Source organism: Leguminivora glycinivorella, chromosome 16 (genome assembly GCF_023078275.1).
Source record: "Leguminivora glycinivorella isolate SPB_JAAS2020 chromosome 16, LegGlyc_1.1, whole genome shotgun sequence".
In the NCBI taxonomy this organism is placed as follows: domain Eukaryota; kingdom Metazoa; phylum Arthropoda; class Insecta; order Lepidoptera; family Tortricidae; genus Leguminivora; species Leguminivora glycinivorella.
Genome location: NC_062986.1, coordinates 4,993,914 through 5,018,573, shown reverse-complemented (window position 1 = coordinate 5,018,573; position 24,660 = coordinate 4,993,914). Strand labels below are relative to the sequence as shown.

Sequence of the window (24,660 nt, the reverse complement as noted above, 5' to 3'; positions counted from 1 at the left end):
GTGTAGGTATTTGCGACAATCAGCGCCATTAAGGCCAATAAGGGACGTATCAATTCAAACTTATCTGAGGCTCATTCAAGGGTATGCTCCCGGGCAACTATTTTCGCCGCAACTGTTCTGCCTCTCACATCCAGGCTACTGGCTTGTATGAAAGTACGCACACGTAGCGACGCAAGTGATGTAACTTTTAATGACAAAATAGTTGCGTTGACAAAGTCGACCGTGGGCGCATACCCTTAATTGAGCCTCCATAAATTTAACTCCGCAAAATGTAACAGAAAAGAGGCTACAAAACGGAAGCCGCATAGGCGCATACCCAGACGCTGCCTCTCTGCGACCACCCCTTCGTACCCACAAACTCCTCCTTGCTCTTTGCGCGCGCGCACTCTCGTGGACCGTAAACATTCTCGGCCAGTGCTCGCCCGGCCTCCGCCGCCGCCGCCCGTCCGCGTACGTCCGCGTAACGTCCGTGTAGTACCGTTGTTAGTGTTGTGACTGTGGGAAACGTGGATTTTCTATGAGTTTTGGAAACGTATGTCTTTTATACTTGGTTGAGTATTTTGAGTAATGTCTTGGGTGCAATTAGATTCTTATGCTGATGATAACTGTATGCTATGAGTTAAAAATGCCTTTAAATGTGTTCAAGCTTGCAGTTAAAGAACCTGTATGTTAAGCCTAAATAGGCTTCAGTAACTATTATTAGATGTTGGTTTAGGCTAATTACTAATTAGTGCTGAAGGCTCGATTCGAAGTTTGAGATTCGTCAAATCGGTATTTCAGTGTCAAAGATGACGTTTTGTCAAACATAAATGTCATTTTTAGCAGCTTTGGCCTTGACATAACTAAAGCATATCTTATCTAAAGTTAACATTTAAAGTATCTTGAAGTTTGAAGAGGGTCTTTATGTAGAGTCCGTCAAACTAACTTTGTACCGATTCCAATAGAGTACAGTCTACTACTAAGTACAGTCAATCAGAGACATCAGAGTGTTAAGTATAAAATAAATATTATAGGACATATACACAGATTGACAGAGTCACAAGGTAAGCTCAAGAAGGCTTATGGGTACTCAGACAGCGATATACATATACATATGTATACATAGAAATCATCCGTGACTCAGGAACCATCACACAAATAAATGCCCTTCGGGATTCGAACCCAGGACCACGGCTTAGCAGGCAGGGTCACTGGCGACTAGGCTAGAGTTCGGTTCGGTGACATTGACACATATTGACATCAGTATCACAAGTGCCATTTCAGCATTCGGTTCGATAACAGAACTCTCTCCTGTGTAACCCGCAGGGCAATGATAAAACATCAGGCCGTCCCTATCGCACTATTTGTAAGTGCAATAGGGACGGCCCGATGTTTTATCATTTATCGCGCGACCATAATTCCCTGCCTGTAATGCTTCTTGTAAAATCTTTTTATTTTCAGGTAAACATTTCTGAAAAACCTTTCAAAATTGAATACTATCCAGTTATTTTTCACATAATCCACGCAGCTAAATAAAAATGCCTTCGTATTGTTACGGTAACGTGCGTACGAACGTATCATGCCATTTCATCCAATCTCAGTACCTAGTACATCTGTACTGCTTTTCGCACTATATCTGTAAGTATTTGCCTAAACCACGTCCATCACAATTTCATGTTATTAACAGTACCTATATCACCCGTTGACCACGAACGCTGTAAAGAGTTCGAAACGTCGGGATGAATTTTAAATTCATTATACGCGATTTAATCCGTTTCCATAGTTTTATTTCATGAGTACCTATATCGTTATGAAAGCATAACGTCGATTTCATGGCGATGGAGATTTGAAGTAAAAATATTAATAATAAATCATTTTTATTCAGGAAACTTGTCAATACCCATACAACCAAATCACACGCACGTATCGCAAATGGAAGTTTTCCAGGCAAATTCCTGGCCAATGATCGGAACTGATTATTCAATAACACCAAGAAATAACTGTACCGTTCTGTACCGATGGCTGTATGCTCAGCTTTCCGCTATGAAGTTACTCATTGAAACGATATTGTATTATAACTAGGGATGTACCGACTATTGATTTGGCCGACTAGGCCGACTACCGACTAGTCGGCGCTTGGGTGGCCGATTAGTCGGCCGACTAGTCGGCTAGTCGGCCAAAACAGAATTTACGACTAAATTCACATTTTGAATGTCATTTTTGGTCTATCGTTCGCGGTTTTCATGATTTTTTAGAGGTTCAAGGGTCTATGAGAATATTTATATACATTTAAAATTTTTAACAACCGATTTGGCATAGTAAGTAGTGACTTATTGATCCTGCCCATGAAATTGATAGTCCTAATTAGGACATTTTATTTTCGCGATGATCACAGATATTTGTTGTTTTGACTATGACAAATAAGTGACGAATGCATGACGAATAAGTACCTACATAATACAACCACATCAGCTGTTAATTTATTTTTTACTGTTTAAATATCAATTGTAAAGTGCCGACTAATCGGCCTTTTTTGCCGACTAGTCGCCGACTAATCGCCGACTACAAAAGTGGCCGGATAGTCGGCTTTCCCGACTAGTCGGCGACTAGTCGGTACATCCCTAATTATAACCTGGTCTGATGTCCTTACTTACAGTAGGTAGCAAGAAATGTTAGGACAACACGTCGGGAATCGGCTTGGATTAGGCTTGTGTCGTTCACGAACTATGAACTGTTAGGAATAAAATCCCATCAATGACCGAAATGAACTGAATCTTTCCGTGCTCTGTGAATCGGTCTTTGCTCATTTAGTTCAGTATATGATCGGCGAGCGCGAGCGGTTTGGATCAAGAAAGAGTGTGTGACGGCGCCGACCGGGAGCGAGGTATTTAGCAAAGCGACACAAAAACGTCAGGATTTCATATTAAGCTTCGGTTACTTACAACCTTTCGGCCCGGAATTGTTATTGTCTGTGGAATATTCGTATCATTTTGACACTAGTCGGTCCCATTCGTTCTGATCTTTCCGACCGTAGTGGTCGCTGGTCTGACTGAACTAAATGAGCAAAGACCTAAAAGAGCGAACTAGTTCGTGGGAGCGATTGAACGAGATCGGAGCGCTCCGATTAACGAACGAAACGGCACAAGCCTAGCTTAGATGGAGCTGCCGCCGCCGATACCTACTGGCCCTACGCCCTACTGCCTACCAGCAGCGGCTGATCCATACAAGCCGATTCCCACAGGCTTGCCTAAAATTGATTACAAGTACCTAATTTAAAGGTCTCTTTTTGCTGCTTTTTTTTGCCTAGCAGAAATTTTCACCAGCCGCCATTGCTGCCTACTAAGTCGCGGTCCTGGGTTCGAATCCCGGAAACCGGAAAGGTCATTTATTTGTGTGATAAATAAAGATATTTGTTTCTGAGTCATAATAAGTAATTACATCGTCACCTAGCACCCATAGTACAGGCTTGGGCTTGGGCTAGGTTGATATGAGTAAGGTGTCCCCCAAAATTTATATTTTATTTCCTTTATTTATTTTCCTTCTTAAGTTAGGTCACAGAATATATAATAGTACAAGTACAGAAGGCCCACTGCTTTGATGTTCAAAAATGCCGCCTTTTAAAATACCTACAAAATTCTCACAAAGAAACGAACCGCACGTGCGCAGCGCCCGATGCTAGGGTTGCCTGTGGATTAAAACGTAAATAAAATGTTGTACTATTATATTCAAGTCTTGGGTACTTTCGAAGTATATATACAGTATTTATATATTTTTGTTTAAGTTCCAACATCACAAGCCTTATTGAACTTTTCCGTGGGACTTAATAGTAGATCTGTGTAAGAAAATGTCCTATGGTATTTATTTTGTTCATGATGTCTATTTAACTAATCATTATTAGACATTCCACACGCGGACATCGCATATGAACCTTAAAAAAAACTCGCGACGTAAAGTAACAATAGAAAGTGCGAACGTGCGTTCCACGAGAACGCTCGCCACCCCTGATTAGGCCGCGAACTCGCGGCCGCCAGCATGTACTTATAGCGCGGCGATAGAATCGCGGAGTGAGCCGCCCCTGGTTAGGTTTTGTACAATATGAGTATAAAAGTAAAATAAAAAAAAACACTTACAAAACAATATAAAACATATAAACACATTATAAAAAACCTAACCTAGGGTGCCGCCAGCAGCGGGGCAGGGCCCAAGCTGCCGGTGGTTAGGGCTGCAGAGAGAGGAACCGTCGGACTATCCGCGCTGTGTCCAAGATCACCGCCTTCTGCATCTGGCCCTTGATCCATCCACCTGGCGAGAGTCTCTTAAGATGTTGGTCGAGACTCTTCGCTATGAGACCGTTATTTATTATTTTAAATTCGCCTGCCCTTACCCCACAGCCATTTGGGGTCTGCGTAGGATGTCTTTCTCTTCCATACCTCTCTATCGCCCGCCCGTCATCTCATCATTCATTTGTTTCCTTTTCATATCTTATTTTATAATAAGTAGAGAGCGGATTTCAAGTAGCGATTTAAATATTAATATGGATATGACTAGTGCATTTTTTTAAATACATGTATGTGGTTTACAATAAGGTCTTACAATCTATTATTATCACTTCGCACATCGCAAACTTCGCTAAATCATTAGATTAAATTAATGTTAATTCTGCAACAAACTACTTTTAAAGAAAAGTATTTTATTCTAAATAAAGGAGTTTGTATACAGGAAGCGAATTATTTTCATTTTTCTATTCTTTGAGTCGTAATAGAAGGTTTATTGTGCAATGCGCAGAAAAGATATTAAAGAAGACTTAAAAAAATAACAAAATTTCTTTTATTTATTATCATCATAATTTTTGCCCGATATTCACAACAAAAGCATCCAAAAAGGGTTTTACTTTTATGTTCCGATACATTTTTTTTGTGTGTTGAAAATAAAATAAATTATGCGAGTCATATCCATATTTATATTTAAATCGCTACCTGAAATCCGCTCTCTAATAATCAGAATTTCACACGAAGGCGAATAATGACGGGTCAATTTTTTCACCATCCCCTTTCTTCCCGTGAGTGTCGTAGTCGTCGTAGAACTTGACTATGGGATACAGGTTTCATTGTGGTGGGGGGTTTAGTTTTCTTTCAACTCCTTAATTTCCAAGAGTGGCACTGAATCTTGAACAGTTTCATGTGATCTGCCTAACCTATTTGAGATTACAGGCGTTTGTTTATATATATATTAGTAAGTACAGGTTCTCACTGCAATCATATCTTGGTAGGTAGGCAAAGGAGTATAAATTATAACCCACAAATTTACAAAATAGGCACTAAGTTTCAAAACTAACTCTAATATATAATATAGATCTCTCAAGTGCCATTAGTTAAGTCAAATTTTTGAACTGAGACAAAATATTTTCAAAAAATAAAATAAAGCTACACACAATCAACAACATGACTTCAGATGGTTACGGGTATTTAATCAAAAGAGTAGGTAAATAGGTACGTTTTAGACTACCAATTTCAGACAGCCAATCATTCAATTTGCTCCTTAGTTGTGGACTATTACTTAAAATATGTATTGAAATATACTTGAGTAATTTTACGGTACTTATACCGTGACAAATATCAGCACCATAAATGTTATTCAATTTAAACAAATAAAGGTATAGTAGGTACAAGAAGATCGTAGCGATATAAGATATAAGTGTTAGTTAATCCACGTCGCGCGTAAATTCCATACAGTGACCATGAGACAGACAAGTGTTAATTTTACAAGGACTATAATATTAATACTACGTAGTTTGGGTACCTATCGACTAAATATTGTATTTTAAATATGCGAGATAATCTTACACTGATTGACAGACAGACATTGACCAAAATAAGCATAGCTTGTTCTATGAGTAGTTCACGGTGTAGATAATATGTATAATTATACCTAGATAATTAGTTTACTCTTCCCGCAACTGAAGAGATATTTAATCTCATAAATCCAGATTTCCTATAAAAAAATCGAATTTTGAAATACAAAGAGATCAGAAAGTTCCAAATTCAACACAAATACATTAAGTCCACCATTTGTATATTTTTTTTTGGTGTGCAATAAAGTATAAATAAATAAACACTGCACAAATGACTCTGGGTTTTTTTTTCACTACATCTGACCGAGTATCATCACGATTTAAAATTAAGTAACACCTTAACGCTCTAAATTTAATATCTTTCCGTGATAGACAGACAAACGTATCACAAGATCAGTTACCTAATGGAGTTATCAAGTCACTGATGAAACAATGCAAATATAGTATATACGATATTATACGATACAAAGTTGAGGCCGTTGACTGGGCGTTGATGGGAATACAATACACAATGAAAACTCCTCGGGAAAATATATAAGTACTCAGGGAAAAAGACACTTTAAATCAGTTCAGATTATGAAATACGTATGTAACGTGTGTGGTTTTTAATAATGCTTACGGAAAATAACGTACGAAACGAAAGTTTATAATTAACATTTTGAAAAAAACCCCCACATAGTGGACCGATTTTCATGAAACATGGATAAGAACACTGATTCAGTTTTCAAACAAAAAAAAACTAAATCTAAATCGGTTCATCCGTTCGGGAGCTACGATGCCACAGACAGACACACACACAGACAGACACGTCCATATAACACCCCGTCGTTTTTGCGTCGGGGGTAAAAAACAGACTATGAGACTATCAATTCGCTGGACAGTTGATACGACTTGACGTCCTTTTGCATGCACTACACTACCACAGAATAGATATTTACAGGATTTTTGACAACCCTAAATACCCGAAAGGTACAGAGGCATGTATTAGAAAGGGATAACATGATTTGACCCTGAACCCCTGTTCAACAACGGTTTTGTAGGAAGTGTCCTTTCTGTACTGTTATTTTATTCTGTGTATTAAATGTATTTATGGTTTAAAAGTTTTTTTCCCAAGTAAGTACATACTTCGGATAAGAGTTGAAGACTATGCCCATCCCATTGCTTATGCTGAATCTAATTCTATCGGTATTAGTGGATAATATCGATATCATCGGTAGGTATCATAATTATGTAGATACTGATCAAAAACATTGATTGTATACGATAAATGACTCTGTAGAACTTTTGACCGCCTGAGTTTTTGTATAATACTTATTCGTCGTACAGAGCCTTTACGTCGTCGATTTGATCTGTACTATAAATGCCATGCATATCCAATATGACAATCGTAGTTTAAAAGAGTCCGCAATAAAAACTTACATAATTTAAGAGTAACGGCACTTTTTAGTTTTTCCAGCATGTCTTAATTCCCAATACATTTTTTGTTTCTTTTTGAGTTTTCACAGTCATATCAAACAGGTCTTCTGTTAAGTCTAACAAAATTCTTGATAACAACTGTTTATTTTCATCCATCGAAATTACACTTGTATTTCGTAGAAATACGCAAAATTCATAACATAACTACCATGAAAGGATACATAGATAACTTACATAGCCATCAATATTTTTTCCTATCAAAAAACTAAAATAAGCCCAGAGCTGTTTCACGTATCATACAACCGCCTGCATCGAAATGTAGCTTGCCAGTTGAGGTTGCTTGCAGATTTTGCTCAAAGTCACCAATGACTCAGTTATTAAATCTAAAACCGTTTTACTTCCGAATCCTTCAGGTTAAGGTTACATTTTGCATATAAAACTTCCCGTTATAAAATTTAAAAAGAATTTTCGTTCTTGATAAATTAATTTATAAAATCATGGTATTGGTAAATGGTAGAACCGGTTCATATTTGACAAATGTATTTTCCCCTCACTAGCTCGGAAACAGGTGTTTTGTCCTTTAATACCAGCGGGTAAAAACGCATTTTATCCTCTAGTGGGTAAAGTAATTTGACCTTGAATAAAGTCAAATTAACTGCTTTAAAATTGATAAAAGTAGGTGAATCTAGTAATAAAGATGATTTACCACCTGTGGAACTACTGGAAGCAGTGATAAACGCATTTTTTGCGTTGTAGTTTCCTCGCTATAGTGAGGGGAAAAGTTTTGTGTTACACTCGGGTGCAAATGTATTTTACTTCTCGTGTGTTAAAAAACTCGCAAGTTCAGGATTCTATTCTTTAACCACTCGCTTCGCTCGTGGTTCAACTATAGAATCCTTTCACTTGCTCGTTTTTCAATTCCACACTCGGCGTTAAAATACAACTTTGCCCCCTTGTACGTTATGTATACTATTTCAAAAGGCCTTCGGGTTTTGGGTAAAATCGTACGTAATCGTAAAGTAGGCACTGATATGTCTTACAGTAACAGTTGTAGTCTGAAGCTCCCTTAAATCCGAAGGTCCTTCTGAGAAGTCACGCACTACATTTTTTTTTATTTTGCATGCACCTATAAGCCAGCGATCTCAAGGTCGTATCAAAACAGGATCTATACCGTTTTAAGTGGTAAAATCTGAATCCGGCTCTTAAAGCATTTAAGTATTATCTACATTTTATTTATATTTACCTATAAGGAAGTGATCAAATCATAAAATGCAGATGTTTATGAATGAAATCTAGTTATTGTCAGTAAACCAGGTTCTTATATGCAAACAGATGATTTTAAATTCAATTTCTGAATCGATTCAATTATTGAAGAAGATAAGGTCAAGGGTCAAGCATAATCTTGGAGTGTAAAATGTCGAATCCCATTTAGAAATACACATTCTATGTATAGTCTATACTGTAGCTAACTTGTATGCATATTTTCTGAAGAAGGGGTATACCATACTCTAAATTCAAAGTCAAGACTTGACTTTTATAGGTCTTTTGACTCCTTTCAATATATAATTATTGTAATAGAAGATATATAACAGAAAACATAATAAGTACGTTACGTTTACATAAAAAGACTGCAAAGAACGTAAAAATAATCATAATATCTAGTATTAAGTAATACATAGATAAGCACATTGCAGAAATTTAGGTATTCCTGGTAAGGTATTCGTGTAATGTGCGAGAAGTTTTTGAAATATTGTACAAATTTACAATTTAGATTTCTTTCCCAGTCTCAGTTTTTATTTGTAAGGAGCTGAATATTCTCAATTTATTTAATAGTTAAGATTATATATTCTGTAGCACCTGGCAGTACCTCTTACTGGAATAGAAAAGCCGTCCACCTCACATCGGAATAGGAAAGTAGTAATCCCATATTCCGACGCCCAGCAACTAAAGATACGCGAAGCTCACGGAAACGGTCAAAAATGTAAATCCCAATGAGTGTTTTAATAACCATACATCGGGATTTTGGGAGCGGGAATGAATTCGTGTATTTATAACTCCGTTTATTAGTAACTTGAATTACTGAAATATAGATTAAACTGTGTATCTGGCTCCAAATTTACCTAGAAATGTTACAGTAATGTCTGTTGTTTATCGTTTTCGCCCTTTTTGGGCTAGTGTAAATCATTCCCGCTGCCAAAACCCCGTATGGTTTTAACACGAATTGTAGGAATAACGTTATCTGACGATTTGACTCGAACTTTAATATTCGGTCTAAATATGATAGATCGGATATGCCGGTGTTAAAAAGGACAATATCGTTTAAAGATTTTTATGTTTTGATTCGAGATGGGAGTTTCAAGTTTGACTCTATTCTATCCTCATTGTTCGAAACCGTTTGAAGATAAGTCACTTTTACCATCGAATCTAATTCATACCGGTCTAGTGGGTGACTTTGCCTGCAAAGCCTCTGGTCCTGGATTCACACTTGTTCTTGATTCATAGACGTCTCATGTTATGGATTCGGTGAGAACACACATTAAAATGTTTGCGCGAAATAACATATATTTTTTCGACAGACTGAAATTATTATGAATGAAAAGTAAAAAAAAAAAATCCTCCGATAGTAGAAGCTTGGCATAGGTTAGAGCTTGGTACCATAATAGTTATTTATGTATATTGTATAGATCCTAGACTTAATATTGAACGTTTATTAAAATTCGAATCAGGGGGCCGATTTTTGAGTCTCACTGTCACTAAAATACCGGTTGAAAACGGTGACTTGCCTATTATATTCAGTGACAATTTTCTGAATTCGAACGCGTGAGACTCAAAAATCGGCCCGCAGACCATAAATTTTGTATTCTTCATACAGCACGGAACCGGTTGCGGCCTTCCGAGAACTTCTACGGCGGATTATAATTTAATATTACATCAAACGGGGATCCATAAAGAGTTAAAAACTGTTTTTTGAATAAAAACGATATTAATATAACTGTTATAATAAGATAATAAGTTACAAATGTTCATAGTAACAGATTCCCAGCCAGTTTTATATTTTATGGCATTCTTTTAGATTATTTCGAACCAGACAACTATTTAAAGTAAGTGTTTGGAGGTATTCAGACGTGTATTTCATCTCCGCTCATCTTCTTCAAAAACAGTGATTCCTATCATGCTTAAAATATAGAAAACTGGATCAGCAATCTAGTAACTTACCCCAGTGCCATCAAAAACCTTGCACAATTTGCAAAAAAGAAAACTAAAAATCATGTCTATCATAGAATACTTACATATGAGAATGTGTTCATTTGTACCAAAATTTTATATGTGCTAAAACTTGGTTTGGTGCCAAAGTAAAAAAGTTATTTGGTTGTTTTCTAGCTCACTTGCCTGATATTTAGACTTAAGCGGCTGGACTCCTTATAATGAAAAGCAGGGTCTTAAATACCACCACTAAATTCTAAAAACAGTCAGGATTTTAGCTTTTCCATTATTTATCTAGTAAAGTCTCGCATAACTTAAGCAGTTCCGATTCCCGGGCATTGAGTCTACTAATGTATTCAAATCCGAGATAATCTGGACCAGTAATTCGATTACTAAACTCGGCGTGGGCCAAAGTATGCCATCGTGACAGCTGCTATGCTAACTTGACTAATGCAAGTCCAGCAGGATACGTAGCCAAAGCACAAACGCTTACGATAATTATCGCTATCTCTATCGATCTTCCGTATTGGCGCGACAGAGCCAGACTGCGTTTCAATCAGCGTTTAGCGTCAACGATAAGACATGCTATCGCTATGTGTAATCTGTGGACAATCAATGGCAGACACGTTCAAAAATAAGACATGAGACTATCTGTGATCGCTATGTGTGATTTGCGGTCCATGAATGACTGTCAAAGCTAGTTCAATGGTCAGTTGTAAAATTCTTAGATTCTAGATAGATTGATCCACGGTAAGAATGCGCACACTTGTATAATATCTCAATTAAGGCTTCATACTTGACGGATCACTTGACACAAGCTCTCTAGATATAAATGATATACATAATAGGATTCAGCTATCAACTGCTAAGTACTATTTGGTGCATGTAGACGTCATTTCGTCCTAGCCAGAACTCTCGTATTAGTAGAATGTACATACAAAGAGGATCTAGTATTATAGAGAGTTACTGTCAAAGTAAAATGTGTAATCACAATGCATATACTGCTATCTCTCGACACAAGCTTAAAACTTTTGAACCTCAGTTTTGACAATTTGGCCCTATTGTTAGCTTGATATGTGTTAAAATGTCAAATATTAATATCAGCGCCATCTAGCCGAGCGTTCCCCAAAGGTGTAACGCCATCTAGGCCACCGTACCTTTTTCTCTAGGGCTTTGAGGTACGTTTTTTCTTTCTTATCATCTTTGTTACAAATTTCGGTCTGACAAAGTTCAAGATAAACTTCTGTCCTTTTGTTTTACCGGCCTTCCGTAATTAGAGTATGTGTACGTAAGACAAACATACTATCCTACTTGTGTTACCTAATAAACTGCTTTCCCCTCAGGTTGTATGAACTACTTTTATTTCCAAATTTTGAAAACAATATTGCCTTAGCAATTAACAATATTTAGCCAATTTTGTTAATCTCACATTATTTCCAACCCTCGCTCGGCCTTGCACTTCCTCTTCGTTCTTGAGTAAGAAGTAAAAGTCGTTCACCAGCCCTTCGCACCCACAGCCCACCCACCACTACCCAATTCGGTCTGACCGCCGCCAAAACCCAATCCTACACAACCATATCACACTTCAATATCTCTAAAAATGCTATAACCCTTACTACTTCGTTATAAAAACTGTTTTAGAATAACCAAAATGTTAAATTAAGCTGGTTTTTATCTTTTTTAAATTCTAGTATTGCCGTAATACCATTTCTATGTTGTGAAATGATGCTTATACACATTTTAGGTAGTCCATTATTATGCTGATTGGCTTCTACAACCTTTATTAGCTTTGACGCCTTTTCGTTGTATTTTTATAGGTTGGCCAAATTGTCAATTTCCTTTTGTGATAGAGGAACTGTTAATATGAATAAATCTGTAATAAAATGATCTCATGTTCAGGTAGTATGTTATCGGGTTTGTTAGGCTTTAGAACATTTCTAAATTTAATATTGGTTGCCAACCGGATAGTACCGGCACCCTATTGGAACCCTAGGCCACTGTAGAACTATGTCATAGTGACGTTATAAATCAGATTGTAAGAAATCTCTTACTGCTTGTCATTTTGACATGGTTGTAGAGTGGCCTAGGGTTCCAATTGGTTGACTGTACTCAAGTACTCTCTAAAATCTTGAGTAAGTATCATATCATTATCATTACCCACTAAACTGTTTTTTCTTTAGATACCTAAGTATTTTATATGAAAGATATTGCTTAGTAAGCTTATTCTGTAACTATTAATAAGCTTTCACCAAGCTTTCTTAAACTTATTATTTACTAGCTTTTGCCCGCTGCTTCGCTCGCGTTAGAAAGAGACAAAAAGTAGCCTATGTCACTCTCCATTCCTTCAACTATCTCCACTTAAAAAATCACGTCAATTCGTCGCTCCGTTTTGTCGTGAAAGACCGACAAACAAACATACACACACACTTTCCGATTTATAATATTAGTATGGATGTATGACTATGAACCACTAAGTTATTTCCCTATGAATTCCATGATATAACTCCGGCGAACTGAATCACAACAATGTATCAACTCGGAAGGTATGCATGTAAAGTAGTTTAGTTTATTTTAGCGATCTAGCCGACTTTCCAGGCATTAAGCGAATGTGCCGCACGACCACATAAACAAGTGGCAGCTATCATTATATTGGCACGTTCCAATAGTCACCGCGGGTGCTGCGCGGGCGCAAGGCATGAGCGGCAGCGGGTTACAACGTCCTTGACATCCTACGCAGCTTGACACCTAAGATGCGGGAATAGAGAGCAGATATCTGTACATTCTGTACTCATCACACAAATTAATATCCATTCGAAGCTAGGAATCCTACGATTATTGGCTTCCCTACCCACCCACAACACTACCCACAACCCAAGCAGCAAGCGAAAGAACTGCTTCTTAAAGCCTAAAGTCGTCAACTCATAATTGATGCTTCTACATGTGCCTCCTTATATTCTTGCTTAATTTATCGATAAAAGTGGCATCCGTCCCGAAGCTGTACTACTTATGATATTGGTATTTATTCTTGATATAATTAATGTCAAGAATTGATTCATGAAATCATTGTTTTTTAAATCAATCTGATTGCTTTTCAACTTAAATCCATCTATTAATTTAAAATAATTCCAAAATTTCTAATAATGACATCTTTCTACCTTAGTTGAAGAAGAGGAAGTTGAAATCTACGATATCTGTGATAGGTTGAATCTGTGGTATCTATGATAGGTATTGAAAGAATTTTACAAAATCGCTCCCGCTCCTAACCGGCCCCACGCATCGCCGCAAGCGCAGCATCTAGCACGCATTGCATCGCATTGCATTGTTAATAAACTACATTTAAACGTTTGCAGAACTGTTGCATTGTGGAAATTAACGGGCACCATGCGCAGACCTCACGATGTTGTAAGTAGGTAGTGTGCGTCTGAATTAATGTGATGGTGTGTACAGTCAGCATCAAAAGTAGTGGACCAAACAATGCTTCAAAAATGCCTACGACTGTAAACAAAATATATACCTATATTAATATAATATTTGGGCCATTTTTTTTTCAAAGTTGTCCACCCCACTTTTTTTGTAACATGGGTATTTTTTTACGCGATTCATACTCAGAATCGCGAGGTATTTCAATCCTGATAGCAGAAAAAAAATGTCCCAAGATTTCCATACATTTTTCAGACCTTCCCGTTACCACGGAATGGGAAAAAAACCTTGGGACACTTTTTTTCTCCCATTAGGATTAAAAGAGCTCGCGATTCTGAGTGGAAAGTTGGAAACCATATAAAGATTTCCAAATCCAAAAAAAAGTGCGGTGGACAACTTTAAAAAAAATGGCTCATTATATGATACATCTACTTAACTTCTATCGCGACCTGTACAAATTATTTATATTAAGAAAAGTTATCCGCAACAACAGGGTGCGTAGCCGAATGGCTCTCTATCGCTCTTGCGTATTGGCGCGACAGAGCCAGACTACCTTTCACAGCGTTTCGTTTCGCGTCGTAGAAATGCCATTCGGCTACGGGGCCTGACTCTATCACTTGTCGAAAATATATGAATCATCGCGTGCGCAGACTTCTGGCCGAAGGGTGTGGTATTTCGGCGGTTCCGGGGCAACCTGCCGAATCCTACGCCGAGTCAGACGACGCAACGGAGCCACGCTGTTACGTCGTCGCCCAAATCTAATGTTTAATTTGTTTATTTTTTGTATGTCTTTTGTATTTTTTTTTTTTGTAAGTCTTGTTTTGTATTTTTGTAGTTTCACAGTGCCTTGGTGTAAACTGTAATGCTGTGTTACTTTTTGATTAAATAAATAAATAAATAAAATAAATAAATGAAAGAGCGTTAGAGAGACTAAAATTGTCCCCTTGATACCTAAATAACTACTTAGGGACCGTCCCCACTCAAGAGACCGCATGTCCTGAGGCGCGGAACGGACGTCCGCGCCATGCCGCCTGAATGTAATTTAAAAAATGTCTCCTCAGTACCTTTTGTATAGGAAAGACGTAAGACGCGCCTCCAGGCGAGACGCGTCGCTTGGCGCGCGCCGCGCCGCCTGGAACGCGCCAAGAGACGTCTCTTGCGCGTCCCTTGCGCGTCCTTCCTATACAAAATGTATGAGGAGACGTTTTTTAAATTACAATTAGGCGGCGTGGCGCGGAAGTCCGTTCCGCGCCTCAGGACATGCGTTTCTTGAGTGGGGACGGTCCCTTACATTACTTTACGATCCCGCTTTTTTACTCAGCCATACTAGCCATAGCTCTTTATATGTACATGTATGTATTATTGTTCCGATGAGTTTCATTCACATTTCCGAATAAGTTCAATTCCAATTCGAGGGCGATTAATAGTGGGCAGCGTGGGGTGTTCCGCGCGAATGACTCCACGCGTGGGTCAAGACTGACTCATTACTTTCCTGCATTTTATGGTAACCATGAATATGCATATTTTTGTAGCACGCACTTGCATTTGCAACGATCGCGTTTGGGTTTATAAGAATTGTCAAAATTACCCTACAGCATTTTTTTATGAAATAAAAAATATTGTTTCACCAAAAATGCCTACCAACTACAACTCTGATAACTTTTGCAATCACCATTTATGACTTTTATTTTTATTTTGACACTTTATAACTTCCTTCAATTCAAGTATTTCAAGTCGCTACAATATTAGCTTAGACACTCTACCTATATTATTACCATTACAAATAAAACATAAAAATAATAATGAGGTCCTTTGCAGCATCCGCCGTAAAAGTTGTTTCTTAGGTTTGCTACTATCTAATAGCGTTACGTTTTTAGGGTTCCGTACCAAAAAGGTACAAAAACAAACCTTATGGCGCCGCTCTGTCCGTCTGTCTGTCTGTCTTTTTTAGGGTTCCGTAGTCAACTATGAACCCTTATAGTTTCGCCATGTCTGTCTGTCCGTCCGTCCGTCCGTCCGTCCGTCCGTCCGTCCGTCCGTCCGTCCGTCCGTCCGCGGATAATCTCAGTAACCGTTAGCACTAGAAAGCTGAAATTTGGTACCAATATGTATATCAATCACGCCAACAAAGTGCAAAAATAAAAAATGGAAAAAATGTTTTATTAGGGTACCCCCCTACATGTAAAGTGGGGGCTGATATTTTTTTTTCATTCCAACCCCAACGTGTGATATATTGTTGGATAGGTATTTAAAAATGAATAAGGGTTTGCTAAGATTGTTTTTTTATAGTATTAATATTTTCGGAAATAATCGCTCCTAAAGGAAAAAAAAGAGCGTCCCCCCCCCTCTAACTTTTGAACCATATGTTTAAAAAATATGAAAAAAATCACAAAAGTAGAACTTTATAAAGACTTTCTAGGAAAATTGTTTTGAACTTGATAGGTTCAGTAGTTTTTGAGAAAAATACGGAAAACTACGGAACCCTACACTGAGCGTGGCCCGACACGCTCTTGGCCGGTTTTTTCATTTCACAAAGACGACTTTTATGTTAACACATCTCTAATAGCCTATTTTTATTTGTTCCAGGCATATCAGCATTCAAAACAAACCCATTGCTAGTCCGTAACCAAACATCCATGAAAAGTTCATGAAATGAAACACTGTAATTCAACCAACCGGACTTCAAGCACAGTGAACAGATGAAACAAAAAACCGCTCTCTACACAGTGAACAGCGCATAGCATACCCCGCTCTGCAACAGTGAAACAAGTGACAGTGAACGGTTCTGCGCTCTACAGTGAACAGTGAAACAAGTGACAGTGAACAGCTCTCTAGTGAAATCGGTGACAGTGAACGCGTGAAGTGAACAGTGAAACTGAGATGACGTGACGACGCCACGATGTACCGTCCGAACTTCTACGAGAGCACCTGTTTCAGGTGCAACGAGATCGTGTATCAGGTGGATCGAGTTGGTCCGCTGAAGGACTTTACGTTCTTTCATAGTGGTTGCTTCAAATGTGCGGTATGCAGGACGAAGCTGACGTTGAAGGTAAGAGAATACTCAAATATTTTTCTAGCATTGTTCCCTCCATCCCATCTTTGTCTTCGATAGGCTAGATCCTCACCTCATAGACACTTATTTTTTAAGCCCCGACGTAAAAATGACGGGGTGTTATAAGTTTGACGTGTCTGTTTGTCTGTCTGTCTGTCTTTCTGTCTATCTGTCTGTCTGTCTTTCTGTCTATCTGTCTGTCTGTCTGTGTGTGTGTCTGTCTGTGGCATCGTAGCTCCCGAACGGATAAACCGATTTCGATTTAGTTTTTTTGTTTGAAAGCTGAGTTAGTCGGGAGTGTTCTTAGCCATGTTTCATGAAAATCGGTCCACTATGTCATGGTCGGGGGTTTTTTCTAAATTTTAATTTTCTTCACTAATGAAATTTTTTTTTAATGTATATCGTAGATTCCTTACCAGCAAATAAATATTTAAATATACAAAAGAAGAAACTGACTGACATATCAACGCACAGCCGAAACCGCTGGTCCTCGAGATTCTAAATTTGGAACATAGGTTCCCTATAAAGTGTAAAGGAGCACTAAGAAAGGATATTTCAAAATTCACATCCAAAGTGGGTGAAATGGGGGTCCAAAGTTCAAGGTTAATAAGATTACTTTTAGTAGTACGCGAGCAAAGCCGCGGGAAAAAGCTAGTTACCTAATATATTAACAAGAATGCTTTACAAGCTAAACACAAAAGGCGCACTAATTCGTACAAGCGTGATCGTGACCTTCTCGTTGACATTTGGCCGACCTTGGTACAGTCTAGTCGCATTTCGACTCGTAATGTCGGCCCAAAAAACTAGGAACATTAATCTCGAATACGAGATTACTGGGTTGTCTAATTAATTTATGAAGTCACAATCGAGCATGATTAATAATGTGTATGCAGTGGGTTAAATGTTGAAATGTGTAAAAAGATTGTCTAAAACACTGGAACTGAGAGGAAATTTGGGCCATTTTTTTCAAAGTTGTCCACCCCACTTTTTTGTAACATGGGTATTTTTTACGCGATTAATACTCAGAATCGCGAGCTCTTTCGATCCTGATAGGAGAAAAAAAATGTCCCAAGATTTCCATACATTTTTTCGAACCTTCCATTCCGTTACCGCCATACAAATGTATGAAAAAATGGTAACGGAATGGGAAAAAAACCTTGGGACACTTTTTTTCTCCTATTAGAATTGAAAGAGTTCGGGATTCTGAGTGGAAACCACATAAAAATTTCCAGATCCAAAAAAGAGTAGGGTGGACTTTGAAAAGAATGCCCCATTTATACCTGACCGATAAAAACGGGTAATTGAGGGAATCTATCCAAAAAAAATCGATTTGTGACTTCTTTGTTATAGTATGAATTTTCTGAGATGCACTTTTCGCTTTTGCCCAAATCTGTTAAACAAAGGCCTTTGTTTCTATTATTCGCCGCGGTTAGCTCCCGTTTCCACAGCACGTGCCAAAGTCTCAGTGTAGTTAAAAAGCAACTATCATGATAGCAATAAGGTTCAAATCCATAAAAAGCCCTTTCGGAGATAACACGCTTTGTCATCTTCAAAAAAAGTTACCTGCACACTGCAAACTGTTTAATAAATTTGAACCTTATTGCTATCATGATAGTTGCTTTTTAACTACACTGAGACTTTGGCACGTGCTGTGGAAACGGGAGCTAACAGCGGCGAATAATAGAAACAAAGGCCTTTGTTTAACAGATTAGGGAAAAACCGAAAAGTTCATCTCAGAAAATTCATACTATACGTACATATCTTCAATGTTAGTTATAATTTTTAAGAAAAAAATCCGCCTCTCTTGGGGTTCTGGTGAAAGGTTTGCAAATGTTGGATTTTGTAGAAATGTGTATTTTTAAAACTGCTTTTAATATAAATCTTTGATTATTTGATGGAAACACAAATTAATATACGTATACCGTTAAGGTTTGAAGAGTTTCCTCAATTTTTTCATGAATCCGATATCCGATTTATAAGAAATCGATCTTGACAAAATTTGACTGAAAACTTAATATGAAATAGTTGTTGAATTTAAAAATACCGTTGATCACATATTAATAACAATAATACTTACTCCCACTAAGTACTAAGTTTACTTTACTTTACACACATATTGAAACATATGAAATTATTCATGAAAATAAACAGAGATGAGTCACCTGGGAGTTCACTTGTTCACAGACTCATATTTCACCCAGTTCAACCCAACTTGAACCTTACCACCACCTTATAAAGTCCACTAACAGTCAGATTCAATGTTTGTATAGTTACTCATATGGGTGCATGTCATTATGCCATTAATGAAACCGGCTAACGGTACCATTGTCATTTAAACAATTAAAACGTAAAAAATAATACGTTTATGTTAATTTTCTTTGATTTTGTGTCAATGAAAGTGTTGTATGATTTTGGTTACCTAGTTACTGTCTTTTGTTGAGCTTCTAACTAAATTATAAATATAATTTGTTGTTTAGTTTACTTGTGGATAGGTATGCCAGGTAATATTTAACCAGCAGGGTGTTTATTACTTATATTACAAGGATATATTGTATCGGATATTGTAGTAAAAAAATAATTCTTAAGTATGTATGTGTTTAAGTGTGTTGTGTTTGTATGTATGTGTTGTGTGTCAATTTCCGCTACCTTAAGGTTGTCTGGAAGAAATCGCTCTTTAGCGATAAGACCGCCTGTTGTTTACCTTTGTTCGTGTTGCTTCCTTGTTTTGTATTGTTGTATTTTATCAAGGTGTGCAATAAAAAGTATTGTATTGTATTGTATTGTGTTTTGTATACGAGTACATTTTTCATAAACTCGAGACTTATACACTTGTATACTAATAATCTTTTCAAAGTGACATTATCATCGTTCAAAATATGTCTAATAGTTGAAGCTACATCCTAAAATAATATCAAATCAAATTATATCACTAATAAAGTTATATTGTAACATGTCAGAAACTTACTTCCATGTTTCATCATATGCAAGCATAATAATTATATTTTTTGTTTAGTTGATTAAATTCCTGTTTCAGTCTCACGATACTTAAATTTTTGTTTATCTCAAGTAGATCATATTTTAAAAATACTAGATGGAGAGCTTAGAGATTTATAGTGAACCAAAATATTTAGATACTTATTTATAACTCAATTTGAACCTTGTTTCAAAGTCATAAAGGTTTTTGCAGTAGGGGTTTTAAGAAATGTTGCCTGGTCAAATTCAAATCTACAAAAAGTTGTGTCAAATTTCAAACTGTACAAATAAATGTTACTAGCCAATAAAAACAAATTTAAGCCATATTGAACCATATTACAAAGAGCGTTAATTGAGACAATTTGTAAAACATGTGCAAATAGAAAAAAGTTTAGTAAGCCAATCCTAACATGTGGAAAAAACTTAGTTCGGCCACGCCCTATGAGTAGATCAAATGGGACCTTATTCTGATCAGGAAATAAAACATATTTTATTTAAATATTGTATGAAATTATGAATTTCAGCGTTGGTTAAGAAATACCAATCAGGAGTGAGGAAGTGGGAGCTAGTGGGGATTTCAGAATCTTGGAAGGGATGTTCGAAATGGGATGCAAGGGAATTCATTGATTATTCATTCATTGGCATTCGGGAATTAGAGAGCCTTCCGCTCGACCGTCAGACTGGTTCTATTTAGGTTTATTTGGGTAAATCTAGATTACCTATATTATGCCCTAGCCTAGATTTTGCTAGTATTTCATGATACTGGTATGGTTTGGGTTGGAGGATAATATAGAGTTTTGTGTTAAAAGCGTATATTTCAGTGTTTAATTGGTGTAAATTTAAGTGTCTTAATTGTTATTGTTTTGGAGCTCGATCACTGCTAGTATTATAAAGTGTACTAGTAGAGTTTACAGTTGTAGAACAATAGTGTTGCTAAAGTTTTAAAGTTTGGTTAGATTTGTGAGTGTTTCTTATTAGATAAAGAGTTAATTGTGTTTTAATGTGTGAAATGTTTTAGCTTGGATTGCTTTAGTGTTATTTTACGCTAGAATAATCTTTGTTGAAGGATTTCATATATTACTTAGATTTGTTAGTTAATTAATAACTTTTGTAAATAAATATTGGGGTAGATGATTTTAGTAGGTTGAACTGGTCTGATATTTTGCAGTTCTTTGGAGGGATAGGGCGGGTAACCTAACGGTGTTCAACTATAGCCCTAGTCAACCAAGGGACATTTCTTGGGTTATTTTAGTAGAGTCCAAGTGAGCTCTTGGCAGTTTCCTGCGTTTATTAAGACAGGATTTTGCTCCTGGAATCTGGACGATTTGAGTTGTTATCTAAACTTCTTAAATTTGCCAGGTTCTTGTCCAACTTTCCTATTTTACTTTACCCGTCTGGCTGACTTCTTGCTGTCCCAATCCCTAGTGTGAGAACCAGCCCACGTGAAGAAATAGGGAGTCAGGTCAAAGGGTTATTCTTCGCCCGTCTTAGTTAGCTTTAGCTAGAGATTTTCCATTGCACTTTCGGAAAATCACGCGAGTAAATTAAATGTGCGATCCGGATCGCTAGTTTGCTAATATGTCGGTAGAGTAGATGGTTAGTTTAGCTGTTAGGGCTAGGATTTTGTTTGGTATAGGAAATATTAGAATTAAAATTGTTTTCTCCTTTTCAAGTCTTATTCATTTTCTAAAAAATTAAACTATATAATTTTAACACGGGATTTGGTTACTTAATATGTTAGACTTTAACTGTGTGAGTGAATTTATAAATAAATAAATAAATGAATGTTGTATATTTGTACATAGATTGAGTGAATCCCACGGTAGGCTCAGGAAGGCTTACAGTTAATGATGTTCAATTATTGATTTGGGATTAGTAGAGCTTATAGGAATTTATATTAACTATGTTTATTTATGACAAATGACAAACTCGACTTATACATTTATGACTTTATATATATTTTTGGTCCCTTGTATTCCTACTGGTAGTAAATAAATATATTGTGGGAATAATAAAATTAAATAGCTCACAATATAATGTAAAATTGTAAATTCATTTTGTTTTAAAATAAAAATGATTATTTTTAATTAGCTTGTCCCTCAGCAGTTTGTCTGTCTATTCTGTTATCTATGAACCTGTGATTTTTACATAATGGCTTTCAAATATAAAGTCATATTATTCCAAATACTTATCATAAATGATTTGTCTAGACTGGATCGAGGCAGAAAGTTGCAAGATCGTGGTTTATTTTGGTCCGAAAGGTGATACAAAATGACTACATTAACAGTTTGGATAATATTATTTTGATAAATACCTACAAAAAAAACAATGATGTACAAAATTACAGAATTCTGGAGAATTGGAGTGGTCAGATACACTGCTCTACTACCAGTATTTGATATTTTAAATTGTCCCTTTGAAAATCCTCTCTATAGTGATGAAAGTGTCACAACATAATGGCTCGGGCAAATGAAAGTAGTCCTGTCATTATGAAAAGATGTCCCTTCAGGACCACAAAATAGTTCCTTCAGAACTGGGGCAGGGGTCTGACCCGCAACTGGATGATGGCCATGGACTGTCGCGGAGGCGGAGCGACATCTATAACCCCAAAAATAAAATATTTTAAATTGTATTATATTTACTATTGACTTTCTATATTAAAATATGGTGACATTTTAGATTATTTACTGACAAACATTAGTTATTTTAATTTTGACATAATTATGCTCATTTGTTTATTTGTGTTCTATTTAACTATAACAATCTGATTTTATTTAATTAAACCCCATCTTTTAATTACAATTTATTATTCACTCTGATTTATGCTGTGAACTTAATCCATGTATTTTGGTTATTGACATTTTAGGATTATTAGGTGTAATAGGGCATTACTGTTTCATAATATGTGAAAAGGACTGGTTACTATTTGCGGCTACAACAATGGGTTCTACATAGACACTAAACGATCACTAAGTCAAAATACTGATCCAATTTAAGATATTAACTTAATTGATTGATTTCGTTTCATGGTAATTAATTTTATTTAATACAATTTAGAGTTTCAATTTCTGTATGGTTATGTAGGTTAATTAAATAGGTAATTGATGTTAGTTAGGTATTTATAGGGTCAGAATATTACAATTGGTGTGCGTGACCAGGATGTATATATATATATATTTTATTTACTGTCGTGACTCGGGATGTACATAATAGTACAATTGGCGCTAGCGTTACCACGATGTACATATAGTATATTTGACGCCAGCGTAACTAGGATAAATAGATTTTGATTAAAGTGGTTAGTTTTTTTATAAATCTTAGAGTTCATTTACAGTAGTATTCATTATTTTTAATTTCTTCATTTTAGTTTTTATAGTGTTGAGTTACATATCTTGTATTGGATCAAAGCTGTTGTTATAGTTGATTCGTGTAGTCGACTGATTATAGCAACACAATTGTTGTTGTGAAGACGGATAGCATATTATGAAATAGGTACTTAATTTTATTATTATAAATTTTATTCATACGTCTATTTAGTAGGTATATCAAGTCAATTGTAATTCATTCATACTCATATTGTAATTTGTATCAGATATTGTTCAAGTTTAAGTAAAGTTTCCTACATGGGGAGGCGTACATAGAAGTGTTTTAAATAGTTTATTACGTTACGTTCGTACATAGAAGTGTTTTTAATAGTTTATTACATTACGTTCGTACATAAAAGTGTTTTAAATAGTTTATTACGCTATGGACGTACTTACATAGAAGCTGTCTAAATAGTATACTACGCTACATACATTTTAGTATATTTGCGTGTGAAATTATCATTTTGAAGCAGGGACCGGACAACCCCTTCCGCGCTACAAGCCTTTCATTGGGAATCCCTAACGTAAGGACGACCCAATCGAGAGGCTCTCCCTTTCGAACTGCAAGCCCATTCATTTGACTAGCCCTTACAAAAAACTTAGCAAAACAATAAAGCTAGCCCTGTGCATTGGCTTACCGCTATCCGATACGGCTTGCAAGCCTTTAATAAGGGTTACCCTTATTTTAAGCGCTATTTATAAGGCTTTCCCTTTTGTTAAAGCGTAGTCGAGCCTTGCGTGAAAGAGACAGGATTATGAATCTAAGCTATTGTAAGAACAGGAAGGAAAATGCGCTGTTGCCACTCCGCACTTTGCGCCCCATTTTTAATTTTGCAACGAAACATGTTTTCGTTGGATAAAAGTAGAACACGGCTAGAAATTATTTTTAATGAACTGGGAGACAAGGGACTGATGGCTGGTAAATGATCATCGTCGCCCATAGATCAGTATGTATGTTCGTACGTATGAATGTATGTAGGTATGTATGAATGTATGTAGGTATGTATGTATGAATATAATTATGTAAATATGTATGTATGCATGTAAATATACAGTGTTGGCCGAAAATCAATACAATTAACCATTAACATTACACATTGAAAACGTTAATTGCCAACATAAAAACAAGCAGTTTTCGTCATCCAACTCGCCTTGATGAGTTAATTGGGTGAGCAGTTCCTAACATAGAGCTGATGCTGAACCCTGGCTTTTCCCAGGGGAACGCGGGTTTGGAGTAACATAGGCAAGCGCTGTTTTCGTCATCGGACTTGTCTTGATGAGTACTTGTGTGAGCAGTAACCAAGGTAGAGCTGATGCTGAACCCTGGCTATTCCTAAGGGAATTCGGGTTTCGTGCAACATAGGAAAACGCTGTTTTCTTCATCGGACTTGTATTGATGA

General features: G+C 36.7%; 1 protein-coding gene across 1 annotated transcript in view; it reads left to right on the top strand.

The window, feature by feature from the left end:
• The first annotated feature begins 428 nt into the window (after positions 1 to 428).
• Positions 429 to 24,660, top strand: part of LOC125234807 (hillarin) — a 172,139-nt gene continuing 147,907 nt past the window's right edge. The window contains exons 1-2 of the mRNA XM_048141214.1: positions 429 to 532; positions 16,457 to 16,919. Coding sequence (XP_047997171.1) covers positions 16,770 to 16,919 — 150 coding nt within the window. The 5' untranslated portion in view covers positions 429 to 532; positions 16,457 to 16,769. The remainder of the gene's footprint in view (positions 533 to 16,456; positions 16,920 to 24,660) is intronic.